We start from the raw sequence: 10,099 nt of genomic DNA on the forward strand, positions 1-10,099 counted from the left end.
CGACGCCGCCAGCGCTTGACCCCGTCAGCGTTTACCTCCAGCCCTGCTCAGCGTTTAACCCCGTCAGCGTTTAGCCCCGTCAGCGCTTACCTCCCGCACTGTTTAGCCCCTGACCCCAGTAGCGCTTGCTCTTGTCTTTCTTTCTTACTTACTTAACTAACCACTTACACTAGCGGTTCGCCTCCGCCTGCCTTACACCAACCCTTACGTCAGTGGTTAGCCCCTTCCTTCCCTCTCCCACAGCACTTTTGTCTTCACTCCTTATTTTGTCTTCACTCCTTAACTCCTCTCTTACCCCAGATCTTACCTTACTTCTCTCCCTGCCCACTGGCGGTTACTTTTACCTTCCTAACCCTCGCCTCACACCCTCTGTCCTTTTCTCTCCTTACCTACTTAACTAGAACTTACTAGCACTTAGCTTTACCTCTCTAACTCTTCTCTCCTGGACAGTAGCGGTTACCTTCACCTTCCCAACTCTCCTCTCCTAGACAGCAGCGGTTAGTTTTTACTTTCCAACTCTTCCCCCCCGGACAGCAGCGGTTAGTCTTGCTTCTTTAACTCCTTTACCTCGTACCTTCTCACACCCTCTCTTTGTTTCTTTTCCTACTTGTGCTAGACGTCAGGGCCTTTACAACACTAACCTCCTTACCCGTTCTAACCCTAACTCTCCTTTTCCCCCTAACCCTAGCCCGACATTGGGGTAGGGTTAGGGTTAGGGTTAGACTTAGGGTTAAGGCTAGGGCCAAGCTTGGGGTAACGGCTAAGCAGTCCTTGTCTCTCTTTGGTCTAACCCTCTGAAACACCCGCTAGGCTCTTACCTTCCCCGATTAAATGAAAATTTAACGTTTTGCTTTAGGGTTAGGGTTAGGGTTAGGGCTAAATACCCCCTCTAGTCTCTTTCAGCCAATACTTCCTAGGGGCTACCCTAGGGTTAGGCCTAAGTTGGGGGTTTTTTTTTTTTTTTTTCTTAACTAACCCCTTAAAGCCAACTTTTCTAATTACTTCCTAGCTTAAAGCAAAACTAAGGGTTAGGGTTATATACTTTTCCTTAATTTCTCTCATTTTTAACCCTAGGGTTAGGGTTATATACTCTTCCTTATTTTTCTTTTCTTTTATTCTCCGGCTAGGCCTATATACTTCCCCTTTTTTTTCTTACCTTAAGGTTAGGGTTATATATATATATATCTTCTATTATCCTAGGGTTATCCTAAGAAGATTTCTTTTTTATTATTAAGACTTTTTATCTTTTTTTTCCTTTCTTTTATTTAAATATCTAATACTATTTTACTAATAATAACTAACCTCTTTTTATATTACCCTCCCTTTATCTTATTCTCCCCTCGGTAGTTGCCATTATGGCTGCCTGCTGTGCCGCGTTGACCTGGTCACCTTGCCGTCGTCTTCGTGATACCCTCATGTGCCAGCCCCATCTCGACCTTAGTAACTTTGAGAGCGAAAAGGCGCTTCAGCTTAGTGGTCAGAGCGATCCCTCTGACTAAGGGACAGACCCGGGTTCGAGTCTCGGAAGCGTCTAGCCAGCCTCAAAGAGCTTTTTTTGCTGATTAGAATGATATTATTTTTGCCTACCCTGGACTACTATATCTTTCTCTTTTTCGTCTTTCTTCTACTTCTTTTATTTTTACCTCCTCTTATATTATTTATACCATCTCCTATAAGCATTCTAATTATATAGTTAAAGCCAGCTATTATCACCAAGTCCTATTCGTATGTATAGTTACCGTTAAGTATTATGTGGGTAGTATACCTACTGTGGGAGCCCCCCCTTCTCTCTCTCTCTCTCTCTCTCATATACTCCTTTGTTTTTTTATTTTTATTTTCCCTTCCTATTATTGCCTATCACATCACATTATATATCATTATATATAACTAGTCAAACGTATTACACTATGCGTAAAACATAGTAATTAACTAAGCTCTTGAGTTTGTCTCCACTTGAGCACTAGATCAAAGACGGCCATAGCATTGGTCATCTCTCGCCCGCATACCAACTTGCTATGCTTACGGCCCAGCCAGTCAGCATAGTCATCCCGACCTTTGAAGTCTCGACCGGCAGCCTCCTGGACTTGCGACCATATATCTGCCTCCGTCACGGCGGCCAACGCCATAGGGACTACAGCATGCTTCCACCGACATGATGCTCCTTTGGTCTCGTAACCGTCCCGACAGAGCTCCTGCGATACGTGACAGTAGAAGCAGCTCAAGAAACGTGCCTGTGGATCCTTCTTGTAGTTGACCAGACCCTGAAAGATCATGCAGCTGGAGAAGGACAGATCCTTCTCTGCTGTGGCACCACAGGTACCCCACTGGTGCCCGGCCTCCTTGACGCCATCGAACATCCAGCAGATGCGGCAGCCCATCTTGCCAAGCTCCTCTATCTCCTCCAAGGCGGCCTCGAAACGTTCTAGAGCGAGGGCATCGCGCCTGCCGCGGGCATGTGATGCTATGATACCCTGCGAGGATAGCTCACTCTTCCACAACAGCTCATCGCGGCGGCAATTATCGCATCGGACGGCATCGAGATCTCCACAGTCCCGTAGGTCACCGTCCAAGCATTGGCCAAGGAGGCGGCGACGGCAACCTTGTGTCCGGATCAGACTGCGTACCTCGCGCGTGCTCAAGTCTAGGTAGCTGTCGCGGATATGGTCCTCAACCGGCCAGTCCTTCTCCTCGACGACTATCTCTGCGGTGACGGGCTCCCCAGCTCGCCCGCCCCGCCCCGCCTCCTGGGCGTAGTCGATGATGCTGAATGGGGCCTCGAGATGGATGACATGGACGATGCCTGCAACATCAAGGCCCGTGCCTAGAGCCGCGGTAGCCACGATGTAGGGTGTTTCGCCGTTGACCCATGCCTGGAAGCCCTGCTCGCGCTGGGCAAGGAACTGCGCATCGCTATCATCGCGCTGAGCGTGATAGTAATGGCAACCAAGCTGCCGGGCAAGCGCTCTACACTTCGCGTGGCTGGTGCAGTATATGACCCCCTTCTCCCCCGGTGCTAGACGTGGGAGCCGGGCGTCCACCAGCCTCTTCACCTCCATGACGCCCCCGTCCGTTACGGACGCGAAGGACGGAGTACCGCACGTTCAGCCGATGGCTCGAAGCCCGTATGTAGAGCGGAGCCTGGAGCTGCATGGCTTCTTCGAAGTCGCGTTGACGGAGCGGCGGCAGGGTCCCAGTGAGGAATACGAAGGGACACCCCAAGCTCCGCAGGAGAACGAGGCACCGGAGCTTCGCGCGGTAGGTTTCGGCGGCAGTGAATGACAGATGGCACTCGTCAATGACCACTCGGTCCAGCCTTCCCCTGACACTCAGATCAGCGGCCCACTGCAGGAAGTCATCGGTGACAGCCGCCTCGGCCGAGACCAGCGTAACCCTGGGCCAAGATTCACGCGCCTCGGGCCAGGACTTGCAGTCTAGGCCGGCATCGACGCAGCGTGTGACTAGCTGCCTCTTCAACTCGGCGAACGGAGCCACCACGATGGTCACGCCTGCACCTGCCAGCATAGCCGGGACCATGAAGACCAAGCTCTTCCCGCCGCCCGTTGGCAGCACGGCAACCAGCGGGCTCTGCTTCGCCGCGGCCAACCTGACGGCCTCTTCTTGCTGGGGTGACCGAAACTGGGCAGCGTCATCACGCAGGACAGCCCGGAGTGCCCGCAGGATCATGTCGTCCTTCTTCTTGTCCCCCACTGCTGCTGTCATACCTGCCCTTAGCTTCTCGAGCGAGGCGATCTTGGCCCGCTTCCGGGGAGGGTGGCACTTCTTCTCCTCGCCGCCAGACTCGGCCGCACCCTTGCGCTTCGAGGACGAAGTTGACGGCGGCGGCTCCAAGGCCGATTGCTGCTGCGCGTCGCAGCCGAGGAACTTGTGCCAACGACGGCTCACCTGCCCGAATATGTCCAGAGACTCGGCCGTCAAGCGCTTCAGCACATCGATCGTGACACCGTAGTTGGCGGCTGTCTGGCCGGTGTGACAGGCAGCCAGATCGTCCGGCGCCTCGTACTGCTCCGACTCGTCATCGTCGTCGCCGTCCTCAAAGTCTGCCCGAGCGGCCCCCCGGTCGCGAGCGTGCTTCTTGCTGATGGCGATGGCGATGTGGCGCCAGTCTTGGAGCGTGATCCTGCGGCCGATATAGTGGGAGGTCCACTTCCCCATGGCCCCAGACATACGACTGCTCTCCCATGGCCCCGTCTCGTTATGCCAGATGAAGTCGCTCGGCGGTGCCATCTTGCCATATAGCTCCCATCTGTCCGCCTCCCAGCGATCCGTCAGCGGTCGGATGTAGACCATGTACATCACGAGCAGCTGCCCGATCCTCTCCGGCAGGAAGCGGGGGATCACCTTCGGCGAGTCGAAGTGGGCCAGAGACTTGTGGTACTGGGTGACGAGCACAACATCGCCGTCGATGACAAAGACGTTGCGGTCCCTGTTGATGCCGTTGACCAGGCGCAGGCCCGTGATCTCTTCCCCTCGGCTGGGCTGGCCGCCGGTGATGTGGGAGAGGAGCAGCAGAAACTCCTCGAACTTCTTCACCAGCTTCAGGTACTTCCTGATGCCCGCCCACTTCCACTCGCCCGCTCGATCTAGGAACTCTGTCTTCCGCGAGCCCATGACGAGGTCCTCGAGCATCTCGACCTCCTTGCCAGCGAGGTCGTTGGTATGGATGAAGGACCGGCCTCGTCTTGTATGGGTGAGGTCATCCTCAATGCCGGCCAGAGGAAGGATGAAACGCTCGTCGTCGCCCTCCTTGAACATCAACTGACCCCACAGCAGGTCCTCGGCGTCTTTCGTCATCCTAGCCACCATGTGACGAATCTTCTCCATCAGGATCGGCTTGCCCATGAAGTACATCATCTCGCCGTCCTTGCTCCAGGACACCATCAGCCGGCTACCAGTCTCCTGCGCGATCTTCCTTCCGTATAACAGCAAGCTGAGCGTATAGCCCATGGGAGAGTATGTCGCCTTGCAAAGCCAGGCGTCTCGAACCTGGGCGAACCGTTGCGCGAGGTCCGTCATCCCGGCCCGCTCCCGGGTGGGTATAGCCCACTCTCCCAGCAGCGCCCGCCCCGTGAAGACGAGTCCCGCAAGCACGTAGGTGAATAGGTGGGCAGGTCGGAGCTGCCCCGTCTCGCCGTCGATTCCCAGCACCCCGACGAAGTGCCACAGCGGGCTCGCAAAAGGGTCCCCGTCGAGCCGCTGCATCCAGAAGTCCGCCAGAATCTGCAATATCTCTTCCTGCAGCCCCTCGCCCGACTGTTCCTCGTCCTGCAGATGCGCCCAGAGCAGCTCGAGGCTGGCCCTCTGTGCAGGCGTGAAGCGAAAGCCGTGTTCGGCAAACAGCGCATCCTCCTCCAGCGACAGCACGTTGAGGCAATAGCATAAGAACCGCTTCACATATACCAGGTAGCGATCCATGCTGGTCTTCTCCTGCAGCGGCCCAAACGGTCGGCTGTGGGCATCGTGAGGGTGGGGGCTGGCCAGGAGCAGGCGGGTCATCAGGGGCATGCTCTTTAACCCGCCGATGCAGCGGTCGAAGAATAGACGATCTAGAGCCGTGGCCATCCGTCGCAGCTCGTCGTCGTCACAGCCGGGCATCCTGCTGCAGGCTTGGATATCCACCAGATTCCTCCCGGCGAAGTGGGCTGACCAGCCGGTCCTCTTCAGCCAGTTCGTCGTCTCGTGCCTCAGGATCCCCTCCTCCATGACCTTCTGCATCTTCTCCTGCTCCTCCTGCTGCAGTGACCACCCTTGGGTGATGTCGGCGATCATCGTCTGATCTTCCGGGTGCGTCTGCTGCCTGTCTGCCATCGTCGCTCTTCTCCCCCTGCCGACCGGCGTCGGAGGATCTCCTGCTGCCGAGACAGCATCATCGTTACCGCTGGTCGAGATTCTTACGCAGAAGTAGTAAATCGCCCTCTTTGGACCTGTAAAGAAGGTTTGCAGATAGACGCCGGTCCAGAGGCCCGCCTGCGCCTTGGCTCCCTTTATGTTGTGCTCGCCGTTGAGGTGAACCCGCAGGCACTTCCAGCTCGGCGTGAGGTGCCTGCAACCCGGCCAGGTGCAAGCGAAGCCCCGGTGAACGACGAGACCCTTGACGGCCCGGGTCGGGTTTGACGCACCGTGCTGGACGAGCTGCTCCAATGCCGGCCCTTGCAGCTGTAGACCCTTATGGCGGTGGATGATATCGCTGCGGGCCCGATGGTCGATGTCTGGGTGACGGTCCCTCAAGTGACCCTCGAGGCTGCAGACCGCATAGCCGTGAAAGGCGCAGATCAACGACCGGTATTCGCCATTATATATAAGCCACCCTTCTCCCGGTTTGGTGGCTTCTGCATGAACACAGCTGGCGGACTCTCCTGTATCTTCTTGCCGCTCCGGTTCGTTGCCGCCGGGCGAGTCTGTGGGACGCCCTCGGGCCATGGCTGCGATCTGGACTATGTCGAGCCCTTCCCTACCTCCCTCTGGTTCCTCCTCTTAGGATACTGTACGTGCAGTCCTTGTTTCCCTTCTTTCTTTCTTTTCTTGATAGTCTCTCCCTCGAATGATTGCCGCTTGCTGGGAAACTGCTCGGTCGTCCTTAGTTGCGCTCATTTTATAGACTCATGTCCATATGAAAAGGATATCCCTCGTTCACCCGGTCGGTCGCGAGAAGGCTGGCCTTGGGAGACGCGTTCTGTTGTATTTCCCTCCTTTGCTTGCTTTTTCCTTAACCCTGAAGTTGCCCTTCCCTTTATCCTGATTGGCTGCAGCATGAAATGGTAGTTTGGGACTGGTAGTTTGGCCCCCCTGCCCGCGTCTGGGACCCACCCCCGCGTGTATCCCTGCATGCCCATTCGTCCGTGCCCCTGACCCCGAAATGGTAGTTTGGCCCAAACTACCACTGGCCTCCCGGTTAGGCTGAACGACCAGATCGCTTAGCCGTAAACGTCTCACAATAACGCCTCTTTCTTACTACTTAACAAGATCCAGGCCCCTTAAGCCGCAGATTATAATTCAGCTAACGTAAAAGCAGAAAGTCAGATCTTACTGCTACTTATTCTGCTTGATTCTAGTCGGCGTTTAATCTATGTATACTGGTGATTAGCTGAATGCCTATTTGGCGCAAGACACTTCCTTGCTTTACGCTTCCTGTCTTTCTGCTAGCTGCAAGAAAATTAGCATTTAGGTCGCCAATTACGGAGCATATGGTGTCACTCAAAGTTTGTTCATGTTGGGAAAGTTACATGTTGCCGTCTTCAAGCGGGGCTTGCTCTTTAGAAGCTCTTAAGCTATATATCTCAGGTCACCTTTACACAGTATCCCAAGAAGAATATCTCAACTCTACTTTAGGAGCTTCCTGCAATAGACTCCGAATCCTCCTTAAACTTCAGCGATGTAATGCCTGACACCGGGCGGTGGTGGCGGCTTGGGGCCGGCCTTTGCCATGGCATCAACGATTTGTTGTGGTGGGTTGGTTGGTTGGTTGGTTGTCTAGCTTGATTGCATTGCCCCGAAAAACACAGTGTTGTGTTTTGCATTTGATTCGTTCATTTCTAAATTATCCAAAAGTGACCATTAGTACGGCACCCACCCTGCCGCGTTATATGGGGGAAAGGCTATTTCGCCAAGACGGCGTTGCGCCTCGCAAGTGTTCATTCGTAATATCGACGTGGGCTGCTCTTGCATGATTACCTCAGAACAAGTATATACTAAATCGCTTAATTCTCAGATAGAACATACCTCCACGCTTTCGAATGTATCAGCAAAGAAGACCGCCGAAGAATGACGGAGCAGACGCTGTGGCTTATTACTAGCCTGTGGCCACACACGAAACCGTAAACGGAAGCTCAGAATAGCATGCCAGATATGAGATGCAAGTGATAGCTCTCTAAAGGTTCCACCAACCTCGGCAACACTAGATGCACCACTCTAAATCATTGACCCTCACATGCATCATCTGTAGATAGACATATCACATGGTACCCATGCCGGTCTTCAGTGGCAGGGCTGCATGCTGGTCAGGGTCCACGCACGCAACGAAGTCGGGCGTACAACACAGAGGGAGCTGTGGCTGTAAACGCAGCTTCGATGAAATGCTTGTGTGCACTAGGCAGTGTCACTCGCAGGCTTGAGGCATAACGTCTGAGGCCACCTTGTTCACACAATCACACTAGACTCCAATAACTTGAAAACATGCGTGCCCTTACAGCATTGAAGAATCTCTTGCCGTTTGCTGAGAATAATGTGTAGTTAGTGAAGTCCCTCATTGGTAGAAGAATGTGCAGGAGGTGGCTGCACAGCCGGGCTAGGTTCACGATGGTGTCCACCAGCAGCCTCAGTGGATGATTCCATAATCATTGGTACTACTTAGTTACTTCGAACTACTTCTGCAAGGGCCAATTTCAGCAGAAATCAGTTAATGCTCTTTTCTTTCATTCTGACCTATGTCCCAACTTCATACCACATCCTAAAGCTCCATGCTCAGGTTAGCTCAGCCCGGTTGTCACCCATCCCCACCGGACTGGTAGCCGGCACCTCTTTTGGTTCCTGGCCTCCAGGTATGCTTCTGAATCCCTCAGAACGGGGAGAAGTGGAGGGCGTAATCTGATATTGTCCACCAGCAGGGTTATACATTGGCAAGTTGGGATCGGGGCTAGTTGGGGACCAAGCAGTGTGACTAGTCTGAGCGTTGTATACCGGTTGTGAGGCAAGGCCTGGCTGGTTTGGTGGCTGCGCAGTTGGGAGATTGGTTTGTTCAACCTCGGGCCCATCGGTGTGTTTTTTCCGGCGGTAGAAGAAGATGCCTATGACGAGAAGAGCAATTACTGCGAGGCCGCCGACAACACCACCGACAATCGCGCCGACGGGAGTTGACTTCGGAGGTGAAGGTGGTGGTGGTGGTGGTGGAATAGTAGTAGTCGTGGTTGAAGTTTCCGTGTCAGTTGTGGACACATAAGGCGGGTAATCTTGCAAAAAGTATGTCTCTTTCAAATCCATTGAGTAGCAGTTGAAGATAGAGTATGTAGTATCTCGATTTGCCCTTGAAGACATGAGGATAGTGACACATTTTGGAAACTCAGTGTCGCTTAGTGAATTAAGTCAGCATGCGGCGTGTAGATACTCAGGAAATAGGCGTGTACAAACCAGCATATGGTTCCTGTTGAGTCACAATCGGCAGTATTGTCCTTATCAAGAGAAGACAACGGAATGCAAGTAGAGAAGAACGTCGTAGAGGCACAATCTGATACAGGTCCTTTACAACAGCCACGTATGCTGCCATAGTTGATACATGACGCTCCTATTTCTTCACATGACAAATAATCGGCTATCTCCTTGTTAGTGAATCTTCTACTAAGGTAATAACGTCGATGGACGGCACTCGCATTTGGCATCGGCATTCCAACCGCAATAGTCCGAGGGCAGGGAGTAGTCTCGCCTAAGCAATTGCGGTTCAAGAACTGTGGGTGGTTTCGTCGGGGCTGGCGATACTTCCGTTTCGAATTTCTCAAGCTGTTCGGCCATGCTAGTCATCTTGGGAGACGACCAAGTAGGCTCTGCCCCTCTCTTAAAGGCCAAAGCATAGTATATAAGAAAAAGAATAAGGGGTGAATACTTTTGAAAACCCATTTTGGTATACCGGCGGTATTCGGCCGCATTCATGGACACCGCAAATTAGCAAGGTATCAAAAGAACAAGGGTATAGTAGTTTGGCATCTGCCATATTTAAAGATGGAGGAAAGTGCTGTGCGACGCCTCTGGTTACATAATGTCGTTGTCGCTACTGGAAGATGCCGCTGCTCGAGCGAGACGACAGATCCCACATGCAAGCGCTGTCACAGGAAGCGCTAGAACTTGGAAACGTTGTCACATGGAGGCAGTGCCAAACCGAAGGGCTGCCACACAGAGGCCCTTTTCAGGTGGAAGCGAAACTTACTCGCTGCGGAGAACATTTATCGCGGAACCGGGCAATCGATAACACCCTCCGTCGTTTAAACCTAATAGGAACGCCCTATTAGCTATCAATTGTCTGGTGTTCGAGACTCATCTAGTGACAATGAAAATCTGGAATAATCGTGCTCGTCGACGCCATTAATCACCTCGC

The 10,099-nt window shown here is 53.3% G+C and overlaps 2 protein-coding genes across 2 annotated transcripts; both read right to left on the bottom strand.

The window, feature by feature from the left end:
• Positions 1-1,925: 1,925 nt before the first annotated feature.
• NCS54_01198400 (Hypothetical protein) lies at positions 1,926-6,438 on the bottom strand (the record flags this gene model as incomplete). Its single annotated transcript, XM_053157237.1, has 2 exons — positions 1,926-2,921; positions 3,079-6,438. 2 exons carry the CDS (start codon positions 6,436-6,438, stop codon positions 1,926-1,928), a joined length of 4,356 nt encoding a protein of 1,451 aa, XP_053013212.1.
• Positions 6,439-8,478: 2,040 nt separating this feature from the next.
• NCS54_01198500 (Hypothetical protein) lies at positions 8,479-9,277 on the bottom strand (the record flags this gene model as incomplete). The annotated part of the gene is made up of 2 exons (XM_053157238.1): positions 8,479-9,082; positions 9,138-9,277. 2 exons carry the CDS (start codon positions 9,275-9,277, stop codon positions 8,479-8,481), a joined length of 744 nt encoding a protein of 247 aa, XP_053013213.1.
• Between the last annotated feature and the right edge of the window lie 822 nt (positions 9,278-10,099).

Source organism: Fusarium falciforme, chromosome 10, assembly GCF_026873545.1.
Source record: "Fusarium falciforme chromosome 10, complete sequence".
NCBI classification, from domain to species: Eukaryota; Fungi; Ascomycota; class Sordariomycetes; order Hypocreales; family Nectriaceae; genus Fusarium; species Fusarium falciforme.